Source organism: Bombina bombina, chromosome 5, assembly GCF_027579735.1.
Source record: "Bombina bombina isolate aBomBom1 chromosome 5, aBomBom1.pri, whole genome shotgun sequence".
NCBI classification, from domain to species: Eukaryota; Metazoa; Chordata; class Amphibia; order Anura; family Bombinatoridae; genus Bombina; species Bombina bombina.
Window position 1 is genome coordinate 748,748,155 of NC_069503.1, and position 15,784 is coordinate 748,763,938.

General features: G+C 40.0%; 1 protein-coding gene across 1 annotated transcript in view; it reads right to left on the minus strand.

Moving 5' to 3' along the window:
• LOC128660791 (Y+L amino acid transporter 2) overlaps nt 1-15,784 on the minus strand; it is a 217,639-nt gene that overhangs the window by 8,977 nt on the left and 192,878 nt on the right. The window contains exons 7-8 of the mRNA XM_053714811.1: nt 1,290-1,386; nt 715-864 (exon numbers count right to left, since the gene is read on the minus strand). Of these exons, the coding sequence (XP_053570786.1) occupies nt 715-864; nt 1,290-1,386 (247 nt within the window). The remainder of the gene's footprint in view (nt 1-714; nt 865-1,289; nt 1,387-15,784) is intronic.

Here is a 15,784-nt window from a genome sequence, read left to right on the forward strand (position 1 = left end):
AAATATTCAAGCTCAAACATTTTGTAAGGTGTCCTCTAGTAAAAAACCACAGCAAGATCTAATAGACTTCCAAGTTTTCATCATAAACAAATTGCTAAGTAAAATAAATTATTTATAAAGCATCATTTTATGAAGGACAGCTTTGATATACCTGTTAATCTCCAATGCCAACAAGGGTCCCCTCACCCTTGTTGAGAATCATTGAGGTAAGATGTGTGGCGTAAATACACAACTTCTAATATATTGTACCATAAAATATTTAAGAGTCTCTATGTATCTCTTTCCATCATTGGAAGGTATGTATTGTACATCAGCTGGGTGCAGAGTAAAGCATCCCAGAGTGGAATCAGCTCTTTCATAGCTATTGTCTTGGTTGAGCCATATAATCCTAACTGGATTTTGCACAGTCCCATATGTGTGAAACTCTGGCATAATTAAGGAAAGGATGGGAAGTATAACAGCTACCAAGCCAGAATAATTCCACAAACTGTGAGAAGGTTAGGAACTCTATAATTACAGCCTTTCCTAGTTTATTTGACCCTCCTGAAGGTGAGATGTCATCATATTCTACCCTGCTGCAGTTGTCTAAGAACTAGTTAGGAAAACACATATTAATTATTAAATTTTGTATTTAAAATGTTCAAGCTAATTTTATTTGCTACTTTTCCCCTTTATTCTATTTCAGAAAAAAACCATAGTAAAAAATAGACGTACCTTAACAGGTCTGGGCATATCTGGCCTTTTTATTCTCAAATAAATCTGGCTACCAACTGAAAGGCCAATAAATAACCAGTAGCTGAAGCTGAAGTAGTCAATCAACTGGAAAACATCTTTAACACAAAGGAACACAAGCGCCATCAGACCCTGTTTAATATATAAAAATTAGGACAAACAAAAAAGTAACATTCATACATTGTTTGTCTTTTTAAGCCTATATCTCTGGTTGCTTTAGAACACTGGTTTTCAAACCTGTCCTCGGGCCTCCCCCAAAGCCCAGATTTTTAGCATTACCTTAGATGAGTGCAGGTAAAATAACGATGTGCACTAATCAGCTAATTATTTCACTTATGCTCCAGTTCAGATATCCTCAAAATGTGGCCTATTAGGGAGGCCCAAGGACAAGTTTGAAAACCAGTGCTGTAGAAGCAAAATATGAAAACCTGACTCCCTCTTCATCAAGAATGAATCTAGATTTTGACAGGTTTCAACATGATGTTCTGTCCAGCCATCTAAATGGAGATACTGCTACTGTTTAGTGACAGCATGCATGAGAGGGATATATCACTTACATTAAAGAGTAAGGCTGGAATAGGAGTGCACCGGTTGATATGGATCATGCACAGAAAGTCTGGCAGCTGTCCTTCACGGGAAGCAACAAAAAACAACCTGTTTAAATAAAAGATTTTTTTATTTTTTGAAAAAATCTACAATAATTTCTGAAAAGTGAAAGACAAATAATGATGTGTATATGATAATTGAGTTAATATATATTGTTAGTAGCAAATAATGTGTATTTATATATATATATATATATATATATATATATATATATATATATATATATATATATACTGTAATTAATGCCTATACATTAATACAATAAAACTTGAAAAAAACAAAAGATCCCGCAAACCTCCAGGCGTTTTTGAAAAAAAGTCTCTTTTATTACAGGAAAAAGGGAACAAGCTAAAGCAAATATAAAACAAAAAGTCACAGCAGGACTAGTAATGTAGTCTCACGCGTTTCGGCTTCCAACTAGCCTTACTCATAGACATAATACAATAAAGTATGTTTTTATTTTGGATACAAAATTCTTATTTAAAGGGACATGAAACTCAAAATTTTCTTTAATGATTCAGATACAGCATACAATTTCAACCCCTTTGTAAACAGACCGTTTTTCAATTTTCTTACCGTTTGGGACCAGGGCTATCTTTACATTTCTGTAGTGTTTGTGTTTAGCTGTAATTTTCCTCTTACTCTTTTACTGTAACCACATATATTAGATACCATTTTTCTCACCATTAAATTGAATTTCTAAAGATACCATTATTTTCATCATATCATATAATTTATTATAATTTGTTTTTAGAAAATATGATGACATTTTTTTTTTCTAACTTTAACTCCCAAAATCTGTTACGCATCTACAACCACCAAAAAACACCCATGCTAAATAGTTTCTAAATTTTTTACTGAGTTTAGAAATACCCAATGTTTAACCCCATAAAGGACCGGGCATTTCAGATGTAGGGGCATATTTATCAAGCTCCGTATGAAGCTTGAGGCCCCCTGTTTCGGCTCGCTGGAAACAGAAGTTATGAAGCAGCGGTCTAAAGACCGCTGCTCCATAACTTGTCCGCCTGCTCTGAGGTGGCAGACAGAAATCAACCCGATCGAATACGATGGGCATGATTGACACCCCCTGCTAGCAGCCGATTGGCCGTGAATCTACAGGGGGCGGCATTGCACCAGCAGTTCACAAGAACTGTTGGTGCAATGATAAATGCCGACGGCATTTATCAATGTGCAGCAGACATGATACGCTACTTTGTATCATGTCCGCTCACACATTGTTAAATATGCCCCTAAAACTTCCCCATTTTTGCTATCACTCAATTTAAACAGAAATAGAGCCTTTTTTATATTTAAAAACGATATAATTTTTTTTAGTAGACAAACCAAAGTATTAATCTAGGACCATTTTTTTATATTTAATGCTACCATTTCACCATCAAATGCGATCAAATAAAAAAAATTGTTAACTTTTTCACAAACTTCTCACTGAAATAATTTACAAACAGCTTGTGCAATCATGGCACAAATGGTTGTAAAAAAAATGGTTGTTCTTCTCTGGGATCCCCTTTGTTCAAGAATAGGCATGCTGTATATGGCTTTGGCATTGCTTTTTGGTAATTAGACGGCAGCTAATTGCAGCTGTGCACCACACTTTTTTTATGCTCAGCAGTGAAGGGGTTAATTAGGTAGCTTGTAAGGTTAATTTTAGCTTTGGTATATAGATTACCATCCCACCTGACACATCCCTCCAATTTTTTCCTGTAGTGTAGCTGCGCCCCCTCATTACCCTCCCCCTCCCAGATCGATTTCCCACCCTTTTCACCATAGGAGCCCCCTCTCCCTCCTTACCCCTCCTCCCCCCTCTCTCCTTTCCCCTCACTGCCGCTCTAATTTTGTTTTCTGTAGCGTAGCGTGCGCACCTACCTCCCTCCTAACCCTCCCACACCACCAACGATTGGCACCATCGCTGGCCGATGCAGAGAGCTCTCTGCATCAGTTACTGACCAGTAGGTATTGCATGATGTCTCATGCAATACCCTTAGAGAAATACCCTTAGAGCGACTGGAAGCGATCATGAAGCAAAAGTGATAATAGAAGTAAATTGGAAAGTTGTTTAAAGTTTTATTTGAATCAATTAAAGAAAAAAAAATGTAGGTTTCATGTTCCTTTAAATGTATGAATAAAACAAGTGGGTTGCTTGCAGGTTTTAGAGGAAGATCAAGCTTATCTGGTCACATAGGATTTGCCTCAGATTTATCTTTACAATTACAATTACAATTTATATTTTTTTTAGACAAACACTCATCTTCACAAAAAGAAGAGGAAAAGGTGACTTGTCTAGACTCCCAATCATTACAAGGAGTCGATCTATTTTTGGTTCAGCACCTGGGTAGCGCTTGCTGATTGGTGGCTACATTTAGACACTAATCAGAAAGTGTTACCCAGTTGCTGAACCAAAAATGGGTTGGCTCCTATGCTTACATTCTTGAGTAAAGATATCAAGAGAATGAAAAAAAAATAAAAGGAGTAAATTAGAAAGTTGCTTAAAATTGCTTGCTCTATAGGAATCATGAACGTTTAATTTTGACTAGACTATTCCTTAAAGCGGCCTGTAAAACCTTCATGCTCAAAGCAGGTAAACACCTCAAAATTGTAGAACTTATTAAAAGTATGTAAAGAGGACCAAGTGGCCAGTCTTATCCTTAGAAAAATATATAAATAAAGTGCTAAGAGCAATATATGTCCTGCTAACCTCAGTATAATCCCTCCAATTATAAAAAGTTACAATGTATATCTGAGAGGTAGCGCTTAAAGCGCGGACTGTGTATTTTTATGTTTGCAATTGATATAATTGTAAATGATGATAAATAAAAAAATAGCAATGTATAATTGACTGGATGGAAGGTGTTTAAAATAGACAACACAATTTATTATATAGCATTTAAAAAGGCAATATTGAGCGATTTAAAAAGGGACGTCTCCCTATAATTCTAAAAATCACGAGAAGTGTACATCTGAGAGGTAGTGCTTATCAAAGCCGGAACTGAGGTTTCAGTGTCAGGTAGTTGAGAGACCTTTTTGTGATACACTAAAATAGGTAATGACTGTAATAACCCTGCAGCTTTACGGGTACTACGTTTTAATCTTGCACATACCTCACAAGAAAGAACAAAATCCTCCACCTCCTCCTGTCACTTAGGCCACCAAAAATAGAGGGAAATTAATTCCTTTGTCTTACTAATACCCCCATGACCAGCTGACAAATTCTCATGAAAATGATTCAATATTTCAGAACAAAGCACTGAGGGAACTACCACCTTATTACACAGATTCAAACCATCAATGAAAGAGGTAGAATATTCAGAACTAAAATAAACAGGATCAGCACTATGCAATGTATCCATAACAGACACAGTTACTGCAATGAAATAATGAAATTAGAATAGGCAAGAATTATTTCCCAACAATTATCATATACAGAATCATCCTCATACACAAAAATAAAGACAGCACTATAAAAGTATGCATATATGTGAAAGAGATATATATGTTAATAAATATACAATGTATCACAGTTTTTGTATTTCATTAAAAGTAAGTTTTAATAATAGTTAATATTAATCAACAATACAAACTTCATTCACACTTAGTTTAATCTAGTGGGACATCTACCTTAAAAATATACAAAAGCCAATCTCTAAAAATATACTTACAAGTTGATTGAATATACAATATGTATAAATTCTCCAAAAAAGGAACAATGTCCAAAAATCAATCGGGTATCATCAAATAAAACATAGTCACTTTGTGGTCCTTCTAATTAAGATGATATAGGAATTAAAGTTGCAAATGCAGCTGGAATAAGTAGAGATGGTTTACCTTAGTCCCGCAACGTTAGCACTGTGTGCTTAGCCTTTCGGCGGGTGTTTCCGCATGGGATAGTGTCTCTCAATGGTGGTTCCTCTGTACTTTGGTGTACCATTTGTATGGTTCCTCTCGTTGGGTGTCCGCATTTAGAAGGATTGTGATATTCAGGCAGTGGCTCTGAACTTTAGGTGTGTATTTTTTTTTTGTCCTTCTTCCTCTGACTGGTTTGGCCATGTCAGTCTGCAGACCCGCCAAGTTCCTAAACCGTGGGCCACTACAGTTCCAGTACTGGCAGGACTTGATTACCACCAGGGTCATACAGTGTCGGCTCAGGGACCTGATTACATCAGCCTGCAACGCGTTACAACCCTCCAAGCGGGACTTGAAAAAGATGTAATGACCCCTCCAGCAAATGCCTCTATTCCTCTTTTTCCCAAGACCCATGATACCACATACCTTTGTGACTTTTATTCTTGGTTTGAAAATTCCTAAAGTATATATACAACAAGATAGCTGCAATTTTAGGCAAAATGTGTGCATACTTTATTACTGATTGTAGTCAAACTTGAAAGTGTTGTAAAAGGTAATAACACAGATACTCTCATATAACACATGCACTCTCATATAACACACGCACAGCACACACTCTCGTATAACACACACACACTCTCATATAATGCCACACACAGCACACACTATCATACAACATACACACACACACACACTCATATAACGCCACACACACAGCACACTCTCTCATATAACACACACACTTTAATAAAACACAACCACACATACTTTACTACAACACACACACACACAAGTCGTGGACCAGTAAACCTGGTGTTGCGACCCAATATTGGGTCTCAACCCGTTGAAGAATCCTGCTCTAGACTGCTTTATTGCCAGCAGCTCCCTGTCCCCTACATCATAGTTTTGTTCAGCTGGAGACAGTCCCCTAGATAAAAAGGCACCTCTTTCTTGTCTGTCTTCTAGGACAACACTGCTCCAAGAGCCACGTAAGAAGCATCCGCCTCCAAAAAGAATGGTTTAGACAAATCTGGCTTGGCTAAAACATGGGCTGAAGCAAAAATGTGCTTTAACTTATCAAAAGCTTCCTGGGCATCTGCATACTAATGAAATTTTGACTTAGAATTAGTCAATTTAGTTATAAGCGCACAAATGGCTGAAAATGCCCTGATACATTTACGATAAAAATTAGCAAACCCAATAAAATCTTTGCACAGATTTCATAATAGTGGGAACTGGCCAATCAGTTATAGCTTGAACCATTTTAGGGTCCATTTCAATATATCCTGGAGATCATATAAAACCCAGAAAATCCACAGAAGTAACATCAAAAAGCCATTTCTCAAGTTTGGAATAAACAAGACAGAACCTATTTTACATGAACCTCATGTTCTGAATGGACTGAGAAAATATCAAAATATCATCAAGATGTATAAACAGGAAAGTGTCAAGAATATCTTTGAAAAGGTAATTAAGGAAATGTTGAAATGTCACAGGAGCATTAAAAAGACCAAAACCATTACCAAATATTTAAAGTGCCTATATCTGATTCCAAAAGTCTTCCACTAATAGCCCTTATGTATTTAAACCAAGTTATAACCACCTCTGAGGTCAATTTAAGAACAACATTTTAGCTGATTTTACCCTATCTAATAACTCATTAAAGGGACAGTCAACACCAGAATTTTTGTTGTTTTAAAAGATAGATAATCCCTTTATTACCCATTCCCCCGTTTTACATAAACAACACAGTTATATTAATATACTTTAAACCTCTGTGATTACCTTGTATCTAAGCATCTTCTGACATCCCCCTGATCACATGACATTTTATTTATTATCTATTGACTTTCATTTTAGCCAATTAGTGCAGTGTCTGCCACAATCCACGGGCGTGCTAACAATGTTATCTATAGGGTTAACCTGAACTAGCTCTCCTCTGCTGTGAAAAGCAAATACAAAAGCATGTGATTAGAGGCGGCCTTCAAGGGCTTAGAAATTATCATATGAGCCTTCCTAGGTCTAGCTTTCAACTAAGTATACCAAAAGAACAAAGCAAAATTGGTGATAAAAGTAAATTGGAGGTGCGGGCGTTCTGAATGGCCGCACCAGCCTAAAGCTCCTGCTGCAGTGGAGACGGAACTCTCCCGTGGGCCACCTAATAACCTTACCAGCGCCCTAAAACTGATACCCAGAGCACTGGGAAGGACTAGAGAATGTAACGCTGTCACTCACTAGCCCCGGTAAAGACTCCAGACCTTGCAATCTGACATCGGCATGGGCCGCGGTTGAAGCCTTTCTCTAGTAAGCGCAGGGACGGAGTCCCGAAATCACATATCAGCCCGAGCTCACCTACTTACCTGCTGAGAGCACAGAACCTTCACGGACTGCTCAGAGACCGGCATGCCATAACACCCGCTCGTTACGGATTTTCACACAGGCCCGGTAAGCTGTATCTTTTACCGCACCCACATGGCAGTCGCCATTTTTAATAGGGCATAACAACAGAGGCCTTATGACACAGTAAAAGAGCCACACACAACCCTAAGCTCCGACAGCAATACCCACTTCCACATGAGAAGCAATGATCTAGACAGATTCACAAGAACACTACTCATTTTATTATGTATTGAGAACAAGCTATATGGTTGTACAGATCTGATTTACTCCATTTTGCCAGAGATGCACAGACACACTGTCACGCTGCCTGATAAACATAAAAGACAGAGGTGAAAGAAAGAGGAAAAAAGAAAAGTGAAGACAAAAGTTTATTTAAAGAGCAAATTTATCTCTACCATGTCACAGCGCAGGGTCACAAAGCCTGACAAGGCCTTAAAATCCACATCTACATCGGGAGCTGTTAATTCCTTTTTTAAAAAGACATATAGCACGAAAAAGAAAACTGATATACCACAGGCCTCTAGCAAAGATGAAGATTTATGTGATAGCCCACACGCACAGGAACCCTTGACATCACCTTCTAACCCACATTTACATCTTAAAGAAGCACCAGTAACATTAAAAGCTATGGAGGACTTAATTGATCAAGTGAAGTTATGCATTAAGGCTGAGTGTGCGGACCTAAAGAGGGACATTAATGAGCTTGGATTTAGAGTGGAGACATTGGAAGATGATAGGGAAGAAATCCCTAAGGAAATGGCAGAAATGTCACACTCCATAGAGGCCCAACAATCACAAATCCTTGAATTAGAAAATAAGCTTGATGATGTTGAAAATAGGGCGCGCAGAAATAACCTCCGAATACATGGAATCCATGAATCAATCAAAGGCGAAGATATATCAGAATATTTACAAAATTTATTTCAGTCTCTGGCAATTTCTAACCAACGAGTGATTGAACCCATACCTTTGGAGAGAGCACATAGATCTCTGCGACCGAAGCCGAACGATAATCAACCTCCAAGGGACATTATAATCTGTTTCCTGAGCTATAAAGATAGAGAGAAAATTCTCCAATTGGCTAGAACACAACCACATTTCTCTAATATGGGTGCAAAGGTCCAAATTTTTCAGGACTTATCTACTAGAACGCTGCAACTCCGAAAGGGATTTACCATCCTCACCTCCCACCTAAGAACTCTACAGATCCCTTACAGATGGGGATTTCCCGTATCACTGCAAATTATTAAAAATGGAAAATGTCATGAGTGCAGCTCCCCAGAAAAAATTGAAGATTTTTGTAAGCTGCTGGACATTCCTATCCCAGAAACCACTACTCCTCAGCCGGAGGCACGCAATCTACCACAACCAAAGCCTCAGAGACGTCTCTGGTCCGAAATAGTTGACAAGAAAAACAGGAAAAAGATATGCCCAGATCCCTCCACCTCAGTGGATAATACCTGAGCGAACCTACCCTTACTTCGAAGTCTTATCAGCAATACGGAAAAATCTTGAACCTGATCAGAGGCCAGAGCCTCGATGGAAGAAAGACTTGTCTGGAACTTATGATTCAGGCTAGCACTGGATCATAGTTGTGCAATCGTGCACCAGTTATGGAAATTATGTTTGTGCTATCCCTCACTCCTTTCTTGTTTGTTTGGAGGATTACATACAGAAGATCTGTTTGATTGTGTCCCCTCCACGGTGGACACGACCAGCCTTGACCTGGACTAACTACGAATACCTTGAGGTCGTGAGTATAAGTAGTTAGATACAAAAACGGGACACTGTTGAATGACTATATAATGAGCTAATTCTCATCTTGTCTGTCTGTGAGCTCAATTACCTCAGACTTTTACACTAAAATTGTTCTTCTATACCTATGTGACATCGTTAGTAACATGTTAAGATGTGTGTAATATACTTGGATGCGCCCTCTAACAGGGCATTGGTTTATGTTTATGTTATTGGTTTTATGTCTCTTACCCTCGGTCTGTCGGGGGAGTTCCGTCATACTGTACTCATCCCCCTACTCAGTCCTTCTACTTTATTCCTTAATTGTTTCTATTACCTATCTCCTTCCCACTAACCTATCCCCCTTCTTTCCTTGCCTTTTTCTTTCTTTCCTCCCTCCTTTCTTTTCCCTTTTCCCTTTACAGTTTAAGGAGTATCTGTTACAAGTTTTCATTTTGTTAAAACAGTTTTAACATTCAAGTGTACTAGACAGTGAAGTATTTATCAGAGTATATATTATAACAAGGTTGGTTTTCCACATATTTATTGTTGAAAACAAAAACACACCTCCATAAGTTTAGACGCTAACGCTAAGGGTCAAATGCCTAAACAAAGCCAGCCTAGTCAATTTCGGTTAGCCACACAAAATGTTAAGGGCTTCCTGTCCCCTCAAAAACGCTCCATAGCATTTCATGATTTCTACAGAAAAAAGTGGACATTATCATGACACAATAGACTCACTTCAAAAAGACCAATAAGCCCAGACTTTCGCAGTTATATTATGATCAGCATTTTCTAAGTTCTGGACCGACAAAACATAATGGCGTATGTATCTCTTTTAGGAAAGGTACCTCATTCACTCTACTAGACAAATACACTGACGCAGAGGGGCGGATTTTAGTTCTGACAGGTCTTTACTTTGGTAGACCCATTACACTGGCAAACATATATGCACCTATCCGTCCCAGATCTTCATTTTTCCGCAAGGTCATTAATCATATTTTGGATATCTCGAAAGGCCCAGTTTTCCTAGGTGGAGACTTTAACTTCCCAATCTGCCCCACACTAGACACCTCCACAGGCCGCTCCTATATGCAAAATTCGCAGATAAAAGCTAACTGGCAGGCCATACGTAATATACCCATGTTTGACACCTGGAGAGTGACACACCCAACTACAAAAGACTTTACATTCTTCTCTAATCCACAACACTCATACACACGCCTAGATTATATATTATGCGAACAACGAACACTACTCTCACTATGTGACTCTAGACTTTTTCACACTGCCTGGTCTGATCATAGTATGGTGTGCACCAATTTTTTATGGTCAGCTAAGCCACAATTTCAGCAACACTGGAGACCAGATTTTCTTAGACCCATTGATCACAACTGACATAGAAGAAAAGACGACTGAGTTCTTTACTTTTAATACCCCCTCAGCCACCTCAGCAACCAATAATTGGGAAGCATATAAATGCTATATAAGGGGGGTAATAATGGGGCACACGCATAGACAACGTAAGCAAAGAGAGAGCCAACTTAATTCATTAACATCCAACTTTAACAAGTGTGAAAATGACCTGAAACAGAACCCTCAATCTCAACTTCTACAGAAATCCCAACAGGCCAGAGAGGAACTTCACCAATATTTAATTAAAAATGCACATATGAGAGCCATAGCCTCCGAATCAAAATTCTTTGTTGAAAGTAATAAAACTGGGCGCCTTCTTGCTAGATCCCTGAAAAAGAAACGCTACAAAACCTTTATTGATAAAATTACAGGCCCGGATGGTACCACATTCACCACGAACACTGACATTGTCAACCAATTTGCACAATACTACTCCTCATTATATAACCTCCCCTCCCTTGACATGGAAACTAAACTAACTAAGATTAATAGTTACTTATCTAATATCCAGCTTCCAACATTACTTCAGGAAGACTGCGAGGCGTTGGATGATAGATTCACTATTCAGGAACTTATGTTAGCAATTAAAAGCCTCCCCCAGGGGGCGGAGCCAACTACGGAGCAGTGAGGACGCTTGAGACCGGAGCTCCTCTGCTTCCATTGCCCAAAATTTAAATTTAAAGCCTATTTATACCCTCAAATTTTTACGCATTTGGCACACAATATCCCCCTTTATCCCTACATCCTACCATCTGACACTTATCTGCAAACGGGACGTTTCCCACGATCTGAGACACCGGAGCTTTCTACCTGAGTCCTTCGCAACACCGGACTTTACTGGGATCGGATATAACCTACTCTATTTGCCCCCTGGCATATGGGAACAATCTCGACACCCTCCAGACCCCTGTAACGCTGCTACTTTTGCAAAGATCGAAGGAGATGGGACGTCACAAAAGCCCGCGAATGGCAGCCATCTTTACTTAACTCCCGTTCATACAGGGTGTCACGCGAAGCCTCTGGAGTAGCTGCGCTAACGCGCACATCCTTCTCACAAGCCCTATCCATATCACACCGGACAGTGGGACTTGGTGTCTCTCCTCCCTCGACATTGCCTGGGGCTCCAGAGCGCAATCAAAAGGTAGCTGGGACAAGCTTGAGATTTACACCGGAGACAGATTCCGGCATCTACCTCCACGCTCCATACCTGCAACACACAGTGAATACCGGACCCCAGCCCAGCAGAAGTCAGTGCATCCCTTCAACCTCTGACTTAGGTGACAGAACTGTGGGTGAGACCTCTATATTTTATGTTTAATCCCCTCTGTCAGTAATTGTGACTTGCGTCCTAGCCTTCTCTATTTGAGGATTGTACTACACTGCAGCAGCATATAACTGCTTACATTACCTTCTGACGGTACTAATCCCCCTCTGCAATACAGCTTATTGATCTAGTGGGCCACAATCAAAACACTCAGAAATTCTATTTGCAGCCACAGCCTCTTACAGAATTATTGAGGCCACCTCACGACTCTTCCCCCCAATATAGTCTGCAGAATTTGTATCATACCCAGGTCACTTGCTACCATTGTGGAGCCTCATCCTAGAGAGGACACTCTGCACAATCTATACAGGAGCAACATCTCTACTCCCCTGGACGCCCCCCTCTCCCCCCTTTCCCGCGTCCACCCCTAGGGCGCGGGTCATATCCTCTCTCCTTTTACCGGTCTCGCCCAGAGGTGGTACATCCCCAGGAGAGGGGGAATCGCTCACCTTTCCTACAGACCTGCAGTGAACTACTGAACCTCCCTATCTACACCCTGATATAGGAAAATGATGGGCTAGAGCACCTGGCTTTGGAGGGGCGGGGGTAACATCCCCCCAAAATTCATCTATCACTGATTCAGCAACTTCAAGCCTGCACCTTTAAATTCTACTCTCTGGATAGCCTCCCACCTATGACATGGCTCAGTCTATCAAAAGAAAACCAAAGCACCAGGAAAATCCTAAGAGGACTCTCACGGATCACTTCCATAGTAAAACCTTCTCAGATCCTGAGTTCTCAGGAGAGGATTCCAGAGATTCAGCAGCTCCAGGGGCAGATAATTCTAGACCTGAGGTAACTCGCAAAGATAAAACCACACTCTCTCAATCAACTTTTCTAGAATCCATCAGAATCTTAACTGATAAGATGGACACTCACTATTCGTCCCTAAGGCAGGAGCTCCGTCACTCAGTTGGCGAACTGAAACGTGAGATCTCTTCTCTGGGAGAGAGAACTGAAATCCTTGAGAGGAAACATGAAGATTTGGCGACTGATCATGCCAACCTCTTAGCTTACTCTCAATCACTAGCAGAACAAATGTCCGATCTCGAATCCAAGTTGGCAGATAATGAAGACAGATCCCGCCGCAACAACCTCAGGATCCGCGGAATTCCGGAAGATGTCTCTACATCAAACCTCCAACAATACTTGGTTACATTGTTTAAGATCATCCTTGACTCCACCACAGATCAAGATCTCCTAATGGACAGAGCACACAGGTCCACACGCCCCCGTAACTCCATACCTGACACTCCCAGAGACGTCATTGTACGCCTACACTACTACACCACTAAAGAGAAGATCATGAGAGCCTCCTTCACTAACAGACCCCTTAAGGAACCATACAACAAGTTACAGATCTTCCCTGACCTATCTCCATACACACTAAACAAAAGAAGGACTTTCCATCAGTTCACCCTGACTCTCAGACAAAACAAGATCAAATACAGGTGGGGATTCCCTGTGAAGTTACATGTTCAATACCAAGATTCATCTCACACAGTCTCCTCCTTAGAACAAGGCATGAAACTCCTCACCACCTGGGAACTCATTAGCCCCCCTGGACTACCCCCCAGGAAAAAAGGAAAAACAGGTGATCTGGACCCCTCAGCCTCTGAATGGCACTCCAGAGCCTCTACTCCACTACTTCAAGACCTGGGCTGACCCTTATGTCCTATCTGAAGTTACTTGTTGCACTAATATCCCTTTTCCTGCCCCTTTGAAAGACTGTTTCTTTCCATTTTCCTATTGGACTTACCTCCAGGGGTTATTTTGGGATTGGGGGTGTACATACGGGTACACATCTTACTCTTTTTTCACCCCCCTATCCTAGGTCTCCCTACCTGGACGCTTATTATGAACATTCGACGGACAGGTAAGCCTAGAGCCCACACACGGGTACATATCTTACCCTACTCTTGGCTCACGGCTCCTTATTTTCCTACACAGTTCTGATAAAGTCTTATTATGACAAGTTTATATATCGCAAGTTTACTTGTGATCTGTTAAATGTCCGAAATGTTATTTATCTTGTTGATTTTGCTCATTAAGTTATTGCATTCAGTCTTTGTTCTTTCTAAAGGAAATTTAGGATTCAATGTATACAAACTTAACACAGGTATTATTGGTCTAATATTATTAGCTCACCCTTCTCTTAGTATCCTTTTGTCCTTTATTCTCCTCTATCACCATTGCACTTAGCTAACTAAAAAGTTGTTATCAGAATTTATGCTCTAGGTTAAATGTCCAGGTCAACAAGGCCATATTTACTTTCTCTTATAAGTTTTCTATACCACCCTCAAGCTCTTATTACTTGTGACTTGTTAAATGCCCGAAATGTTATTTATCTTGTTGATTTTGCTCATTAAGTTATTGCATTCAGTCTTTGTTCTCTCTAAAGGAAATTTAGGATTCAATGTATACAAACTTAACACAGGTATTATTGGTCTAATATTATTAGCTCACCCTTCTCTTAGTATCCTTTTGTCCTTTATTCTCCTCTATCACCATTGCACTTAGCTAACTAAAAAGTTGTTATCAGAATTTATGCTCTAGGTTAAATGTCCAGGTCAACAAGGCCATATTTACTTTCTCTTATAAGTTTTCTATACCACCCTCAAGCTCTTATTACTTGTGATTTGTTAAATGCCCGAAATGTTATTTATCTTGTTGATTTTGCTCATTAAGTTATTGCATTCAGTCTTTGTTCTCTCTAAAGGAAATTTAGGATTCAATGTATACAAACTTAACACAGGTATTATTGGTCTAATATTATTAGCTCACCCTTCTCTTAGTATCTTTTTGTCCTTTATTCTCCTCTATCACCATTGCACTTAGCTAACTAAAAAGTTGTTATCAGAATTTATGCTCTAGGTTAAATGTCCAGGTCAACAAGGCCATGTTTACTCTCTCTTATAAGTTTTCTATACCACCCTCAAGCTCTTATTCTCATATCCACAACTGTCATGATACCTCCATTAACCTTCATGTTCTTTTTACATTTACCTCCATCCAACTCCTCTTCCTCCCTTACTACTTATCCTCTCACCACATACGCTAAATCATACCTTTCTATACAGGATAGTCCTTATACAAATATCTACTTATCCAGTTCTCAATATTCTACACATCATCACCCTCTACTGAATCATCTCACCCACCTCTCCATCCAACATTGGGGGGCTCTACCCCCGCTTCCTCTCGGCCCTCCCTCCCACGCCTCCTTCTTACCTCCTACTCGAACACTGCCACTATTTCTACCCCTCTCTACAGGATTGCACTTTTTTTCTCTTCTCCTATTTCCTCCCATCTACCTCCCTCCCCCAATACTTATTCCACCATTTGTCCCCACCTCTCACTTCCACGACTTACAGCTCCGTCTACCCGTCCTCATATTAACCCCCCACTGAATATACATTCAAGGCTCCGCCCCCCCCCCCTTCCTCAATCCCCCCCTCTCCCTTCACCATATACTCCTCTATTTACGATAGCTCAACTCAAGGCCTCTTAACATATCTCCTCACCCCTTCCTACCCATATCCCTTTCCTCCTTTTATACAAAGCGGCTCTGGCCCGCTGTTTCCCTTTTCCCGAAATATATATCTTTATAAGTGAAGTTAACTCTTGCTCCCTATCTCTATAATTGGTACTCATCCACATTTTTCGGACTCTACCCGACCCCTCCCCCCCCCCCCCTTTTTCTTTTTTTTTTTT